Genomic DNA, 17,627 nt, shown 5'->3' with positions numbered 1-17,627 from the left:
TTTGAAACAAAAAAATCATTTGTGATCCGTCATATCATAAAGTCTACGATTTGTACAAATTTAATATAATTATTACAATGTACCATAACATTGACTGACCTTGCAAAATGCAATCAAAATCAATTTAGATAACTGCGCAAATGCGCACCATTGGAACATAAAAATTTCAAATCAAATCACCGCTGGGAAGGAAAGTTTCTGCTTACCACCTGTAAATTTAGCATTTATAACCTTCTCGAAGCTTTCAACTGAATATTTGGGAAAAGGGGCCAAAGGTAAACCTTTCGAACGTTTCGTTGAAGGTATTTTTTCTAGATCCAGTTTCAACCTTTTTTTTGACGATTTGAATAATTAAAAAATGAAATTTGAAATTAATATTTCTTTATTATTTAACCTTCGGGAAGTTGCGTGTTTTGGAACGGGGTTAAACATGGTTTTTAGAACCGAATTTTTATTCAGTTATTCTAACCTCAGAATATGCAAGTGATTTTATGCGAACTTTAACCTTGTTATATTCCCAAAACTGAATAATAAATGGTGGAAATTAACTCAAATCATACGTTCAGTTTGTGGAACATTGTCTTCCTTAGAGTGATTCTTTGCCTACACATCCTTTGTTAATCTTTGAGTTACATTGATTTTTGTGCACAGCAAAAAAAGTCACTTCCAAACTCGAGAGTTCCAGTTTTTTAAATGATTAAGATTTATTTAATACATGATGTTTTGCTCTAGAAATCGTGGGTTAATTGTCAACGACTTTAAATAAAGCGCAAAGTTTGTGAAAACAAAACAAATAAAAATGTCCCATTTTACCCCACATGTCCCCTTCTAAATGACGTACACCACTTTGACAATAATCGTTTCCAGCAAGAATAAAACGTCTCCCGACTCAGCTTCCGATGCCAAATTTCTGACAGCCGCCGAGCAGCCTACTACGATGGCAACCACCAAAACCACCGCCGTCACCAAGGTCGACTCGGCCGTGTTCCGGCGCCGGCTGCCCGAAGAACTCCAGATCATGCCGTACACGCTGCGGGTGCTAGAGTTTGTCGGACTGTGGGGCTCGTGGAACCAGTTTCCGTTCTTTGTGCTATTCATGACCACCGGGACCATGGTGATCCTGTTCCCGAAGGCGTTTCTGGGCATCGGACACAGCGAGTTTGCCATCATGGCCAAGGGGATTGCGGAGTTTATTTTCGAGGCGAACATTTATCTGAGTGCGTTGATTTTTTCTACGAAGCGAGCGAGCTTTGTGAAGGTCGTCAACGGGTTGGCGGAGTTTTTTCACGAAGGTGAGTTTGGGGGGACATTTTGAGCGTGCAACGTGGTTAGATTTTGCCCTTTTGAACTACAGTCAGCAACGCGGACAACGACTGCTACGATCTGATTCGCACGACAAACGTCAAAATCCGATATTTCTGGCTCTTCATGGTGCTGTATTGTGCGACGGGACCGATCATCTTTTGCATTCCGTCTGCGACGGTCACCTACTTGCGGTACTGGGACGCAATCGGCAAGAATCTTTCGGAACCCCTCGTTTACGAAATCCCAATGGAGCAAGAGTTCTACGGGCTGGACATCCGCAAAAACTTCATCCACAACCAAATCTTTTTGGGATTTTCCTTCCTGGCCTACTGCGCCAGCAAGTTCTTTCTGCTCGTCATGATCACGACGCCGTTCATCATGATCAAGTACAACTCGCTGACGTACCAACTGGTTTGCGAGCGGATCCGAAAGCTGCCGCAGCTTCCGGGTGGCCCGAAACCAGCCGGATTGTCGTCCTCCAACAGGACCGAGGTCAATGTGCACGATTTGGCCGAAGTGGTCCGGCTGCATCGGCAAGCTTACGAGTGAGGGTTCAGTTGGTGGTAGTAGGCCATGACTGATCGCGCTCCCATTTCAGAATAACCCAGCAGATTGAGGACATTGTTCACCTTCCGGTGGCACTGGAGTACTTCACCTGCGTCATGTTCTACTGCATGGCAATGTTCTACATCTCAACGGTAACCACCGAGAAAACATCCAAAGCGTACAAATCAAGTAACCCATGATTTTCCAGTACATCGACTTCAGTCTGTTCAACATTATGGTTCTGTTCCTGGCCTCCCTGATGGAAACGTTTGGCTACTCGTACCTCGGATCGGAGCTGTCGGAGGAGGCGGCGGCCGTTGGCACGGCCATCTACGATTTGCCCTGGTACGATCACTCGGTCGAGCTGCAGCGGTACTACCGGCTGATCATTCAGCGCACGCAGCGAACGACCGGGATTTTCGGGTTGCGATTTTTCCTCGTGCAGTTGACCACGTTTGCCAATGTGAGGTTTGACTTATTTTGAAGTATTTTGGTTAATTTTTGTCTATTTTCAGGTAATGCAAATGTCCTACTCTTACTTTCTGGTGCTGAAGGATGTCCTTCAGCAACTTTAAATTTTTGAAAGTTAAATGATGATACAAATATTGAAGGAAACTTTTGTTAGGTGTTTAAATCTCATAAATAAACAATTATGAGAATTTGTAGTACTCGTTACCAAATTAGCAAGCAAGTAGGAATAAAATTGCATTTTCACCTCACGTTACTGAGCAATTCTCTGAGATTTCGGTCATTCGATTTTTTTTTATTTTTTAATACAGCTGAAACTTTTTTGGTGCCTTCGGTATGCCCAAAAAAGCCATTTGGTTTGTCCATATTTTTTTCCATGCAAATTTGGCAACTGTCCATACAAAAATGATATATAAAAACTACACTGGACGAAAACATTTTGTTTAATCAAGACTAACATTTCAAAAGGGTCAAACATTCAATATTACGCCTTTTTAAAGTGTTAGTCTTGATTTAAAAATTTTGAAAATATTGTTTTTGAAAAGATCGAAAATTTTTACGAATGTTCAGTTGCTGAGATTTCGACATTAGAAAAACGTGGGTTTTTTGAGTGAGACTTGGAAAACATCAATTTTCTCAAATTTTCCTGTTTTTAAATCTTTGCACGGCAATATCTCAGAAACTAAAGGTCGAATCAACAAAGTTAAAAAAGCAAAATTAAGAGAATTTTCTGAGCTTTTCAAAAATATTTTTTTTTCATGAGCATTAATGTTAACAACTGAATAACTGCGACTTTTTTCAAAAAGTTACCTAAAAATGGCTTAAACATTATCAAAATTCCACTAAAGTATTTCCTTTTTGCAAATTCGATTTTACATCGAAAAATGAAGGTGAAAATTTTTGCGAACAACATTTTGATTTTTTGAAAAAAGAAATCTGTATTGATAAAAAAAAATCAGTATTGATTAAAAAATCATGTTTCAGTCAAAGATTTTTTGCACATTCTGGAAATTTCTGAAAAATTGTCATTGTGGCATTAATAGTGTTTTTTTTTGCAAATCATGTTTTTTGTATGGACAGTTGCCAAATTTGTATAGAAATACTAGTGATGCAAAATGGCTTCTTTGGGCATATCGAAGGCACCAAAAAAGTTTTAGTTTGATAAAATATACAAAAAATAAAATTAAAAATAGACCGACTTCGTAGAGAATTGCTTTACTGTTTTAATTTTTTCTCAGAAGCAAAATTGCCACATGTGATTTGCTTTGTTTGCACTGAAAAAAGTTCACAGTCGGTCAATTATCATTGCTCGCCGACATCAACAATCAGTGCACTTGCAAGTCATTGTCACCGGTGGAAAAGTCTGGAATACGAGTCCTTTGTTTGGTTAACTGTATAAATATGAACTCGATGGAAAGCAAACTAGTTGGTCAAGATGTCCGACTTATTCAAGAAATATTCCCTTCCGGAGGAAGTCGATGGAAACAAATCGTCCAAAAATCCTCTCCCGGAGGAACTCCTGGTCATGCCGGCAAACCTGCGAATCCTGGAATTCATCGGACTATGGGGCTCGTGGGACAATTTCTACCGCTTTGCAGTGCTGTTCGTGTACGCATTCAGCATCATTTTCCTGCCCAAGCTGGTCGACGGAATCGGAAGCAGCGACTCGGCCGCGATCATCAAAGGCATCGCGGAGTTTGTGTTCGAAGCGTCGATCTACGTGCCGATCGCGATCTTTGCCGTGAAACGGCAAACGTTTGAAAAGTTGATGGGCGAATTTGAGGACTTTTTCCGGAAGGGTTGGTACGATCTAGCAGGCGTAGGTTGTGATTTCAAGGTGCGATTTTGTTTCAGTCACCATCGACGAAAACTTTGGCGCCTGCTACGATATCATTGTGGATCAGAACAACAAGATCAAAACGTTTTTCAAGTTCTACCTCGTGTACTGCCTGAGTGCCCCGTTCGCGTACAGCATTCCCTCGCTATTCGGCAACCACATCCACTACTGGACGAGGGGAAACACCACGGAACCGCTGATTCTGGAACTCCCCGCCGAGCAGGAGTTCTACGGCATGCAAATTCGGACCAGCTTCTCGCAGTACCACTACTTTCTGGCGATTTCCGTGCCGGCACACTGCGTCAGCACGCTGTTTTCGCTGCTCAAAATTACCACGGCGTTCTTCATGATCAAGTACAGCTCGCTGACGTACCGGGTGGTGGCGGCCAGGGTTCAAAAATTAACTCAACTTGAGGATATTAAGATCGCCGATCTGGCGGAAGTGGTCGAGCTGCACGAGCAAGCTTTCCAGTGAGTATGCGTCTACAGTTTGACTAGGCGGGCGCCGTTACTGATCATCTTTGCAGGATTACAGAGTTGGTGGAGGAAATGGGCCACATTCCAATTGCAATGGAATTTCTCACCTGCATCGTTTACTGGTGCTTGACCATGCTCTACGCTTCGACGGTAATGAACGTCAAACTTGAGTAAAATCAAATAAGTCTGTCAAAAATTCCTCTCAGAGAATCGACTTCAACCTGTTCAACGTAATGGTGCTATTTTTCGCCTCACTTATGGAAACGTTCGGCTACTCGTACCTCGGATCGGACCTAACCGATTCGGCGGACGCGGTTGGCGAGGCCGTGTACGGTCTACCCTGGTACGAGCACTCCGTCGAGCTGCAGCGGTACTACAAGCTGATCATTCGGCGCACCCAAAAGTCGACCTGCATCAGCGGGATCAAGTTCTTCGTCGTTGAGCTGACCACGTTTAGCAATGTGCGGTTTGTGACCTGTTTAAAACGAAATGTCTTAATTTTGTTTAAATTGCAGGTGATGAACATGTCCTACTCATACTATCTTGTACTGAAAGATGTTCTAAATACGATGTAAACAAAAACAATCAATGTTTCTAAGGTATGTACAATAAAACATTGTCTTTTGACATTTTTCAACTTGTAATACTGAACCTCTAACCAATAGGCCTATAACTGTGAAAGCAATACAGTATTGTTAGGCCGGCTATGAAATTATGGGAAAGTATAATCTACATAATATTAAAAAGCAATGTGTATTTCAACAGGTGCTGGAAGAAAAGTTGACATTAGTCAACTCAAGAGTGTTTCGCAAGAACCAAATTGTGAATAATTTATAAGTGCACTAGCGCTTTGCTATCAATAAGTAATAAGTAGCTGATATAAGTTCTCAGAACGCTTCAAAATTAAATTGCCGATCTATTTTAGTCACTTGAAATTGAAATCAATTTCTGGTAACTTCCCACAAACCCCAGACACAAAATCCACTCCAATTCCCGATAATCCCAACCCGACTGCCTCCTTCTAATCTCCGCCAGGAGATTTACGACCCCTTCGATCCGCGTCCCGATTGACAAGCTTCCAGCCAATTATTCGCTCTCGAGCGTGCGTGCCTTTTCTTCATTTTTATCGAAGAAAACCAGTCGGTCTTGCTGGCAGATGTCACTCTCGTGTCGATCCCAGTCTCTGTAACGGTTCGGTTGCGGTTTCGAAAACCGGGCGATCGTGACGTCCGGCAGTAAGCCCAATTACCATAAAGTTTGCCGCGCGCTGTTGATCCAGATCTTGAACTCGACCTTGCGCGGCTACCGCGACGAATTGAATTTATTAAATTTATTTTAATTTATTCCGCTTGGGAGTTGGGAGGTTGGGATCGCCAAGAAGGTCTCTGCAGAACATGTGTGTGAATCTCGCGCTACAAAGGAGCGCAGGAATGCTGCACTGCGCTACTGATGATGATAAACAGCATTTTTCACTCGAAAAGAGCTGAGATATGTTGGTCGGACTGCGTTTAATAACCCGGGATGAGAGTAGCAAAAGAAGGGGAAACAAAGATCGAGATAATTGGTATGCTTTTAGTGATGGGGGAAAAAGAGGAAATATTATTAGCAATTATTGTACACTCTTCTGAGCGATTCATCCATATGTCCGACGGTACAGACTTAAGAACATTATCTCAACAAGTCTATTACGGCATGCGAGCGGGGCAGATTTCGTCCAATTTCGCGGCCAAATCACCACACCACCCACAAACAATCAAATCACGCGGAAATGGAATTACATCACGAGGTTCCCGATAACGCCCCAGACGCCAAACCCTATGATTTCCCCTTAACTAACCCTTAGCGGTTGGCCCAACAAACCTATCTAAACGATAAATCTCGCGCTCACCCAACTCCGCGGAGGTACAAATCGAAGAAAAGTCGGTCGTTTGTGGCAATTTACATAATTTGCTCAACTCTCTCGGAGCGATCGAGATCGCAGCCGGCCGGGCCCCAATTGTTTGTCGCTCACATGTGTGGATCGTAGACGGCGGCGATCGGGTCGAAACAGTCAATTAGAGGAGACGTGTCGGGTGACACAACAACAAACCAGAAGCGTCGTCGTGGTTTGCGGTTAGGTCATCGCGCGGTGGCAGTGAACTGCGAAGGATTCCACGGGAGTCTGGTTCGATGTGGTTACAGACGGGTTTTGAGGCGTTTTGTAGACACCCGGGGGTATCCAAGAACTTAATGAGATAATTTTAGGGAGGTTCCCTAACGCAACTCCAAGCAAGACTTATTTCAGGATATCATGGAGATTTTCCCTTGTCCTGTTGAAAAGTCCCGTCTTCCGAATCCCCTATCCTTGTCCCTGGTGACGGTTGGCAGGTGTTGTTGGTTCTACACTGATGGTTTGACACCAACTGTTGTCAAACGAACGGGGTAACTTTTTAGTTTGACACCCCTTTTACACGGAGTTCACACACACTACCAAACGTTTGTTTTGATACTGTGCGTGATACTGTACGTGTAAAAAGTGACAGTTCGTCACTTTTTAGTTTGACTTTGTCAAACCAACGGGGTGCAACATAAAAAATGTCAAACGAAAAAGTGACCAACCACCGGGTGTTGAGTGTATTCCCAATTATCAATTCCTGTAGTAGATCATGTACATGGCATTTGTTTATTCTAACAAACCTGGCAACGCTGTTTAAGTATACTTAAAGTTCTTGTTGTACATCTATGCCATTTATCAATAGTTAACTCACCTGACAAGATAAGAAAAAAAAAAATTTCTTAGTTTTCATGTATTTTTCATAGTTGAAATGAATAAACAAGTGAACAAGTACACATTAGTGATTAGTTGATTTTTATTCAGGAACAGATTTAAAATGCAAATAACAAGAATCATTATATCATAGTGAACAAATCCTTCAGCACCAAATAGTACGAGTACGACATTTGCACCGCACTGCCGAATGTTGCCAACTGCACGACGAAAAACTTGGCCCCCGTAATCTCAGTAGGCCGCTGGACGCGTTGCAACATCAGCCGATAGTACCGCTGCAACTCAACCGAGTGCTCGAACCACGGTAGATCGTAGATGGCCGCGCCAACCTCGTCGGCCTGCTCCGTTAGCTTCGATCCCAGGTACGAATAGCCAAACGTTTCCAGCACAGTCAGCCCAAATAGCACCATCACGTTAACCAGGTTGAAGCCAATGTTCTGCAAAATAAGTCAAAGCCTACTTGATTTCAGAATTCTTTCTACTTTTGTTCTCGTCCTCACATGGGACAGGTAAAACAAAGTAAGGCAGAAATACAGGATGCAGGTTAGGAACGCCAAGGCCAACGGAAGGTGGCAAATCTGCTCGACCAGGGTGGAGCAGCGGTAGGCCAAGCGGTGCAGCTCGACGATGTCCACCAGCTCGGATTGCGTCACTTCTTTTGATTCGGCCATCTTGCGGATCCGAAGCTCCACCAAGCGGTAAGTAGACGAACTGTACTGGATCATTAGGAGGAGGGCGGACACTTTGACCAGCAGGAAATAGCCACAAACGGAGTACGCAAACAGCGAACAGAGCACAAAAATGTGATAGTGCAGGAAGTTTGTGCGGACTAGAAGACCGTAGAATCTGCGAACAAAAATTCTGTTAAAAGTAAACTACTCAGGAATTCCTCAAGTATACTCTTGTTCCATGGGTAGTTCGAAGATCAGCGGTTCCGATTGATTCCCGGAGTGCGTCCAATACCGAAAGTGACTTGCGGCAAGCGACGGAACGCAGAAAATAGACGGACCAAAGCAGCAATAGATGACGAAACCTTTGAGAAATTTGTTGATGGACAAATTTTGACGAAGTAGCAGATCGTAGCAGTCATTAGAGTGCGGACCGTTCATAGCTGGAATCAGAATTGATATTTTCCGTAGGGGTAAGTCATGTAGTCTTTCAATACTCTACAAAACTTACCCCTGTGAAATATCTCTCTTAATCCGTCAATCAACTGCTCGAAAGCGGTCCTTTTCAAAGCAAAAATCGCCGTCGCTCCGTACAAATTTCCCTCGAAGAACAACTCACCGATTCCCTTGGCGATTTCATCGAACCGGTTGCTCCCAATTCCGAGCACGGCCTTCGGGAACAGAATGATCATCGTTCCCCAGCCAAACGCCGCCAGGAATCGAAAAATCTGAACCGGCGATCCCCAAAGACCGGTAAACTCCATCGCCCGCAGGATGAACGGCATCACCTCGAGTTCCGACGGAAGTCGGTGACGGTTTGGAGGGGTGAACATTCTGCTGTGATTTAATGCGAAGAACTAGTCCGGAATCGTTGCTTGCGAGCTATTTAAAGTATTTTCATTTGATTGGTTGTTCTACAAATAAGCTTAATTACGTATTCTGTCAATATTGTTGGTACGAAGAGACTCGATCTGATTTATTTAGTATTTCCTATGCACAAGTCCAATACTAAACAATTGATAAAGGAACTGAGCGTCCTTGAGAACCAATCAGTATGAGTTGACAACCTTGAAAAAATACAACATATTAAATTTTCATCAACATTCAGCAACAGCACACTTCCAAAGGTGCCAAACTCCACGGCAAAAACACCCATTATCCGAAGAGACTCGATCTTATTTATTCAGTATTTCCAATGCACAAGTCAAGTACTACACAATTTATAAAAAAAACTTTTTCAATGTTCAGCTATCGGTTCTAAGTAAAAACTTCAAAGCTGTTTAAGAGCGTCCTTGAGAACCAAGTAGTATGAATAGGATGAGTTGATAACCTTGAAAAAATACAACATATTAAACTTTCATCAACATTTCTTCAAACAGCAAACTTCTCAGCTCCACGGCAAAAAAAAAATCTTATTCCAGTTATCCGAGTAGGCCGCTGAATGCTTTGCAACATCAGCCGATAGTATCGCTTATCGTAGATGGCCTTGCTCACACCGTTCGCTTCCTACATCAGCTGCGAGCCCAGGTAGGAGTAGCCGAACGTTTCGATCAACGACAGCCAGAACAGGACCATCACGTTGAACAGACTGCGAAGGGCAGTGGTTACTTGGATTGTTTGAATTTTGTGCAAATTTCGATTACCGTCGAGACGTAGACCATCGTCAGGCACCAAAACAGAACACAGGTGAGGAATTGTATGGCCAGCGGGAGGTGGCAGATGCTTTCTACCAGGTTGGTGACACTGAAAGTTAGGATTCTTCTAGAAATTGAACTTAAAAGCTACAATTGAACTCACTTGTACGCGAGTCTGTGCAGCTCAACGACCTCGGCCAGGTCGGACACCTCCACGGCGGAGCTTTGATCTTCAGCGTCGGAGAATCGCGTCAATTTTCGAATCCTCATCGCAACCAATCGGTACGTCAGCGCGCTGTACCGGATCATGAGGAACATCGTGCAGGCCTTGATGATTAGAAAGTACGAGCAAACGCAGTAGGCCGACACCGAGAGCGCCACGAAGGCGTGGTAATGGACGAAATTTGAGCGAATTTGTAGGCCGTAAAATCTGCAACGAAACACACATTGTTGCAAGCTTTCCATGACCTCCGGAAGATCTTACTCTTGCTCCATGGGTAACTCGAAGCTCAACGGTTCTAAGTTGTTTTTTCTTGAGGAAAAATACTGCAAGTAACTGCTGGTCACCGGAGGAACGCAGAACATAAAAGGACCAAATATGCAGTAAACAATGTAAAACTTGACAAATTTTTCGATTTTCAAGTTTTGCTCGCAAATGTAATCGTAGCAGTCCGTGCATTGATTCCTGATTGCCACTGAAACAAATCGCAACATCAATTCCAACTCTTTTCCCAAAACTGTTCCAACTCACCTCGATGAAAAATCTCCCTCAACCCGTCAATCGCCCGCTCAAACTTCCCTCGATTCGCCACAAAAATTACCAACGACACAAAAATGGCTACCTTGTCAAAGTCCCGACAGCCCATCCCGAGCACTGCTTTGGGGAACAGAATCACGGCGGTTCCCCAGCCGAAAGCGGCTAAAAATCGCCAAAACTGATTCGGCGGTCCCCACAGCCCGACTAGTTCCGGAGGTTTATCGGCATTACGGCCAGCTCGGGCGGCAGAAAGTAACACCGGCGGATGGTAACCGGACTCGGTGACATCGCGACTGGGAGTGACCATCCCGATATTGGCGGGATTTTATTGCGTTGACATAGTGCTGATGATGCGCAATCATGAATAAATTACGATACAAATTGAGTGTATCAATAACAAATAGCTTCAAGGATATAGCACGAAATTACACGCTGAATTATACTTGGGCTGGATTAAATCGACTGAATTGTCCATAAATATTGGAGAGACGCGAAAATTTCCAACACTGGTGTTCAAAAATCGATCATTTCAATCCTAATTTCGATGGAAATCGAATTTGAAATAAAAAAATGTCTATCAATTGTAAACGTACCAATTTAAACTATTTTTTCTCCGTGTAGACTCATCAGAACTTGGAAGATCGATGAAAACTTTTCAAAAGTTTTATCAATTCAAAGAAACTTTAATTAAATTTTATAGCAAAATATTTAAATAATAAACTTGCTATTAACAACTCATAACACTACACGACTTACCCCTACGAGAAATAAATATTTCACTATTTTAATTTTTTAGTACCAACACTCACCACCTGACACCGATGGCGCCCGTTCTACAAGGGGGAGTTATTGATGGTTGTCCTTTAGGGTAACAATATTGTAACTGGGAGTGAACCTGGTTGCACTTTCGTATATATATTCTAAGTGTTGACGATTAGCAATCATGAGTTAATTTCGTTGCTAAATGATTATATCAATAACAAATTACTTTCAGAAAACGGCTTGAAATTGCACGTTAAATTATACTTCAAATTAGAAATTCTATATTTATGTATCAGATTCGGTACGAATCATCAATTGAAATAGGATTATAAATTTAAAAAAAATAACAGCAGCGAATTTTGCAATCACAGGAAATAAGATTTGAACAATGTAATGGCAAATCAATAATTGTAAATGGTAAATTTTACAAAAAAATAATTCACAACAAACTATTGCTTGCCTCAAGCAAATGCTTGAAGATCCTGTTCGAAATTCTCAATTTTTATTGAGATAGTGCATGCTTCAATCGTTATAAATAGAAAAAAAAACTTTTTTTTTCAATTAAAATTTGCGATATTTAATTTGGTGAAAGATTTAGAATTTCATTTAACGATTTTATGGAATGGATCTTAAATTCAATTTAAAAATTAAATGCATTGATTTACCAAGAAACGAATGCAGGGATTTTTTTTTTTCGAGGGGGTAAGGCATGTAGTTTTTCTTAATATCAGTAATAATTAAAATTTTAGATGTAGTAGTTCAAATTTAGTTCCAACACGGAAAACAGAACTAGCATTCATGAAATTGTTAAAATGACATGGCACTACATGACTTACCCCTAAAAAAGTACCCCGATGAAGTCGTTTATTTGTGGTAAATCGATAATTCAACAGATGGGTCTCGTGGCGCAGGGGTAGCGGCTTCGGCTGCCGATCCCGATGATGCTATGAGACGCGGGTTCGATTCCCGCCTTATCCACTGAGCTTCTATCGGATGGTGAAGTAAAACGTCGGTCCCGGTTTCTCCTGTCTCGTCAGAGGCGCTGGAGCAGAAATCCCACGTTAGAGGAAGGCCATGCCCCGGGGGGCGTAGTGCCAATAGTTTCGTTTTTTCGATAATTCAACAATTTAAACTTACAACTTTTTTGCAAAGAACCATCAAATTCGAAGGGCAATTACAAATATTTACAGCTCTAAATCAATATCCATTCAATATGAATGCAACAAAAACTTTATAGATAATCAGTAAGTAAATGGCTAATGGATGGTAGTTGATCGTTTGAATTGATAATGAAGTGGATGACCGTTTATGGTTGTAAGTTATAAACAAGAAATTATATTGATCAGATAAAAAGTTGAGTAATTTAAAACTCAGCAACGTTTGAAAGCTAACCAGACTTAAAATTTTGAAATCGAAAGAAATGCTCAAATGATTCTTATCAATCAGTCGATTTTTTTTTCACAAAGGCTATCCAATTTCAAATTGGGTATAATTTCATTCGTTACGGTCGAAATTTACCCTGCCGTTTTACGGTTGATTCTTAATTTCTTCAGCATTCCAGCCAAAGCCAGTAGCTCGATCTCGTAACTCAAAAAGCTCGTCGAAACGAAAGAATCACAAAAAGAGAGAGTCAGCAGATATGGAACTCGCGATGAAAAGAATGTACGCGCGCGTACTTGGTACCGTTACGATAATTTAGGGGGAAGCAGACTCGCGCGATCTTTTTTTCGCAAACCCGAAAAAACTCCGCAACTCTTCCCCCTTCAGGGTGAACGCGATCGAAAGAAGTTGCATTTCAAGTTGGAGTGGTTGAGCGAATCGGGAAGCTTTTCAGTTTGCAAAACAGCTGTCAGATCGTGCCACCAAATAATCGGTTAGGACCTCCGAAGATTTCCCCAAAAAAAAAATCTTGCTGCCATGATCTTCGATTCGTTTCGATCCTCCCGGAAGGGTCACGAGATCGTGTGAGATGCAAATTGAGACAGATTGTGCAGAAACTCGCGCGGAGAGAGATTCCGAGGGGAAACTTCATCATCATCATCATCATATCAGGGGGAGCAGGCCTGGGAAAAAGACCTTTGCCGACGAGGTTTAATACACGTTTCTGGACCTGCAAATTAGCCTGCAATTTGGACGGCGCGATCGAGAAGGCATCGCGCGAGTTGGCCATGCCAATTTTCACTTTCTTGCGAGAGGCGATTCTTGGGATGTTTTTTTGTGAGGGGAAGACTCGTGTGGGAAGGGATCGAAGGAGGCTTGGAGCGTTCGTTAAAAAAATAGCGAAAAATAGTTATTTTTTGGATAATTTGTTTTTTGAATAGGAATTTTTGTTATCGTAAAATTTTAGAAAAATGAAAATTTTCAACAAACTTCAAATGTTTTAGCAAGTTTGAAAAGACTCCGGGCAGAAAAAAAACAAGCTGAGAAAGGGAAAACCAATCCGATTACTCAGCGGTCAACAAGCGAAACTTTTCCTTTTTCCAATGAAAACACATCAATAATGCCCCGAAGGTGTGTGCTGCAATGAAGAAAATAAAGCGAAAAAAAACCAAGCCGCCCGTCCGTCTTCATTAGGGCTCGTAAATCAAACGACACGGGTTTTCTCACACCTATTGGCCACTTTCCGTTGGCATTTGAAGGTTGTCGAACGGGTTCGATTTTCTAGCCTTGAAGGTTAGAAAATTTCTTGGAAATTTTGCTTATTCTGGAGCATTGCGGTAGAGAGTCAGATTGTCAATCAGAGGGTCTGGGTTCAAATCTCACCATCTGAAGTTTTTTTTTCTTGAATTTTAAAGATATGACTTTTCCGGTCTTTGTCAGCTCCAAACCCTTCAACATATCCGCTGTATTTACCAAAGACAAACAACACAACGTGTGATGGCACAGCGAAATAAATCATTTTACTCCATGTGTTTGCAAACTGTTATATGTTCAACTCAGTTCAGGGCGTGAAAGGCGAAAGATTGCAACAAAGTCAGTTGGCTTTATCGAAAAAAGCAAAGACGATGACGACGCCTTTGACTGCATCATCGTTACATAAAGAAGTGCAACGGTGAGGATCGGCAAAAGAGTAAATATATATGAAAGAAAATTGAACCAATTCATAATGGATTTCACGTTCGAGCTGACTTTAACTAAGCTGTGTTAAATGGCGACGAGGATGACGGTCGGAATGAGTAATCAAGCCGTTATGAAGAACTTGATAACGGAGTGGGTTGAATTTTGTTGTAAATTGTTGACTGTGATAAATTTAGTTTTGAATTGCTTTGCAAATAAGGAATCACAAGGTTCAACAAAGAACAACAAAGTAATTATAAACAAAAAAATAAAAAATAAAAAATAAATTAAAATTGTTGGAGCCAAAAAACTAAACAAAAACATTGAAAATAATCAAAAGTAATCAAAGATGAATAACAATCTTAATTTGATATCCTGATCAAATTCATCACGTTGAACCTTTTCATAAAAACAGAACTTGTTGAACATGTTGAACATTCTTAACTGGGAAAAATGATCAAAAATTTAAAATATTCCCAACATGTTCAACATTTTGACATGTTGATCATGTTAAACATTTCAAAATATCGAACATGTTGACACATTCAACATGTTGACATGTTGCCTTGTTGAACATGTTAACATGATAAGCATGTCAAATCGTTTAACGTGTTCGCATGTGTTAACATGAAGAACACGTTGAACATTTTAAACATGTCGACATGTTTAACATGTTGAAATGTTGAACATATTGGCATGTTGAACATGTAGAACATGTAGAACATGTTGAAATGTTGAACATGTTGAACATGTTGAACACGTTGAACATGTTGAACATGTTAAACATGTTGAACGTGTTGAACATGTGAAAAATGTTGAACATATAAAACATGTTGAACAGGTTCACATGTTTAAAACGTGAATTTTGTGGTTTTTATGTTACAGACTTTTTTTTTATTTTGACGTTTTATAACTAAAATAACTGCTAAAAAATCCTTTCCCAAATCAATCACGAATCCCACCTCATCATTCGCCGTCGGACATAACCATGAAATTAAAGTTGATTGTCAGACAATCTTGCGGAAAACGAATGACATCCGTTACCCCCAGCCATTACGGAGGCGAAATCGAGCTGCGTTCACGAGCGTCGTCTAAATATATATAAAGAGTCGTCGAGTACAAAACGCACGAAGGACACGGCAGACGAACTGCTGCTGCTGCTGGAAACTCCACTTTTAATTGAAGACAAACAAGAGTCACTTTGGTAATGGTGGAGCTAAATGCCATATGAGAATTAGGTTGGTCCAAAATTACAACAAATTCTATTTTGTGTGAATATTTTCAGATATTTGATTTTGAAAAAAGTACATCTTTTTGAAACATTAATATTAATTTTAAAAATCATGATTTTTTCAATTTCTGAACCAGCCTACCAATCGCAAATCGCCTCAGTGGCTTATAAATAAACGTGAAAAAGGCTAACTAAACCGAAAGCGAAAAACGCAACGCAACCCGCGACTTATTTCTGCGTTTTTCCTGCGTTTCTTCATTCGAGCAATGCAATGTTTTATGGATGAGCCTTCCTCTTGTATACACAACTACATCTGCCAATCTGCTTGAAACATATGTTTCGGGCTGGAATTTCACAAACTAAAATAAATGACAAAAAAAAAGTTAGTTTAGCTTAGCTGAATCAAACTTCCTCTCCTTTTTTACAGAAATAGATGCAATGGCAAATTTGAAGACACTGCAGCTTGCAGCAAAGATGACCGCCTGTCATCATGGCATCCTGAGTTCGAGGCCACACTGTGACCGTCATGTTTTTTTTTTCGAGCTAATTTTAGCTTTGCGAGCACATATATCTTCATTTCGATCAAGTTTCGGCAAATAACTCGTAAATCAATGATCGAACCCGCGAAAGACCTTGGAATAGCGAAAATAACCAAAAACTTATTAGCATTATCTCGTTTCCCATCACATTTCTACCTTTTTTCAACGCGGAAAATTCCAGCGAAAAGGGTTAGATCTGTCTTATTTGATTCCTGGGAACAATTTTGAAGATTTCTACCGCATTTTTTGACTCAGCATCAAGGCATGCTAGATTTATCTAGAAGTAACCTTCCACTTCTTCTTTTTGTGCTTCGAGCCTCAAGTGTGCCCATCGCACACCTGAATTTTAGTCAGGGGTTCGGACTTCAAGGTGAAAGAGGTAGTTTTCGACAAACCGCGCAGCAATTGTATTCAAAAATAGGGGTTCTCAATTCATTAAGAAGTAGTGGCGACATCATTCGGAAGTGAACAAACGAGCATAAATTATGCGTGACGCAATTCTCTTGACTTCATCACCAACTAACAAAAACTAACCGAAAAAAAAATCAAGCAAGCAAATCGTGTGTAGTTGAAGCGTAAAATATGGCGTTTTTCTTCAACTAATTGGTATGCACCGGGTGCAAAGCTTTTGTGTATCAAGCCCCCGGAGAGGGACCTGTTGACGGATGTTTTGTTTTGTGGGCAACATGTTCTGAGCTGAGTTGTGCAACAGGAAGTTCATTAATAAATTTGCATTCGATGGGAGTGAGTTGGTTAGAGAGGGGGGACAGAAATAAAACCATTTGAAGGGAAAATTTATCACACATCACTTTCAATTAGGCGGTTTGAATTGTAATAAAGGTGATGAATAATTCAGTTTTTTTAGTTTTCAAGTGGGAGACTTGTCACATGTTGACATGTTTTTGGATAAATATTTCCTGAATTATGTGATGGTTGCACGTGTTTCCTTATCAAAATAAACAAAATTTAATAATCTTATTAAAACAAAACAAATGCAACTGAAAATCAAAACTTACAATCTAACAAAAGCTTGAAGAAGTCGGTTTATCAATATTAAGTTAAATCCAGCATAAGTTGTAAAGTTTACAACAGTTCAAAAGGCTTAGACTTTGATTACAATTCAAAAAATGCAATTCAATTCTTATAAATTCGGAAAAATAAATACCTTTCATAAAATCCCTTTATAAATTTCAAAAATCATTTCAAAACTATAAAATTAAATCAATAAATATCTAAACACAAATCAAATATTTCAATTTTTAAAGAAATTTCAGACATTTTTGGTTTTGCAAAACCTGAAAACAATACCCAAACTTTACAACCTGTTTCTCCTAAATCTTTAATTAAATTTTAGGAGTGAGTTTTGTAAATAATCAAAAACAAGCATGGAAATTTACTAAGAAAAAGTTTAATCATTAACTCAGACAATGTTTTCAATTTAAAAATATACGCATTCTTGAAAAAAGATTTTTAATACGGTTTAATGTCTGTTTGCTATAGTCAATTTTATAAAATGCTCAGCAATAAAATTAAAAAAATACAGCAATATGAATTTCAAATACTTAAACAAAAGGTTTGA

General features: G+C 40.4%; 4 protein-coding genes across 5 annotated transcripts in view; 1 reads left to right on the top strand and 3 right to left on the bottom strand.

Moving 5' to 3' along the window:
- The window catches only part of LOC6052980, a 321,821-nt gene that overhangs the window by 189,221 nt on the left and 114,973 nt on the right, over window positions 1–17,627 (bottom strand). The window lies entirely within an intron of this gene.
- LOC6035760 lies at window positions 921–2,591 on the top strand. Its single transcript, XM_001845834.2, has 5 exons — window positions 921–1,292; window positions 1,355–1,850; window positions 1,904–2,003; window positions 2,060–2,314; window positions 2,367–2,591. Exons 1-5 carry the CDS (start codon window positions 938–940, stop codon window positions 2,424–2,426), a joined length of 1,266 nt encoding a protein of 421 aa, XP_001845886.2. The 5' UTR covers window positions 921–937; the 3' UTR covers window positions 2,427–2,591.
- Window positions 7,459–9,543, bottom strand: LOC6035758. 2 transcript variants are annotated; one of them, XM_038253983.1, is made up of 5 exons: window positions 9,453–9,543; window positions 8,580–9,398; window positions 8,301–8,511; window positions 7,901–8,246; window positions 7,459–7,837 (listed from the first exon to the last, which is right to left on the bottom strand). In XM_038253983.1, exons 2-5 carry the CDS (start codon window positions 8,899–8,901, stop codon window positions 7,523–7,525), a joined length of 1,194 nt encoding a protein of 397 aa, XP_038109911.1. In that variant the 5' UTR covers window positions 8,902–9,398; window positions 9,453–9,543; the 3' UTR covers window positions 7,459–7,522. The 2 variants fall into 2 exon arrangements, with proteins under 2 accessions (XP_038109911.1, XP_038109913.1); XM_038253985.1 differs by lacking the exon at window positions 9,453–9,543 and having other exon boundaries at window positions 8,301–8,433; window positions 8,688–8,946.
- On the bottom strand, window positions 9,020–10,538 carry LOC119766993. The gene is made up of 5 exons (XM_038253986.1): window positions 10,454–10,538; window positions 10,187–10,387; window positions 9,866–10,132; window positions 9,712–9,811; window positions 9,020–9,656 (listed from the first exon to the last, which is right to left on the bottom strand). Exons 2-5 carry the CDS (start codon window positions 10,285–10,287, stop codon window positions 9,540–9,542), a joined length of 585 nt encoding a protein of 194 aa, XP_038109914.1. The 5' UTR covers window positions 10,288–10,387; window positions 10,454–10,538; the 3' UTR covers window positions 9,020–9,539.

Source organism: Culex quinquefasciatus, chromosome 2, assembly GCF_015732765.1.
Source record: "Culex quinquefasciatus strain JHB chromosome 2, VPISU_Cqui_1.0_pri_paternal, whole genome shotgun sequence".
Taxonomy (NCBI): Eukaryota; Metazoa; Arthropoda; class Insecta; order Diptera; family Culicidae; genus Culex; species Culex quinquefasciatus.
The sequence above is the reverse complement of the archived record's forward strand: the minus strand, read 5'-3'. Positions and strand labels throughout refer to the sequence as shown.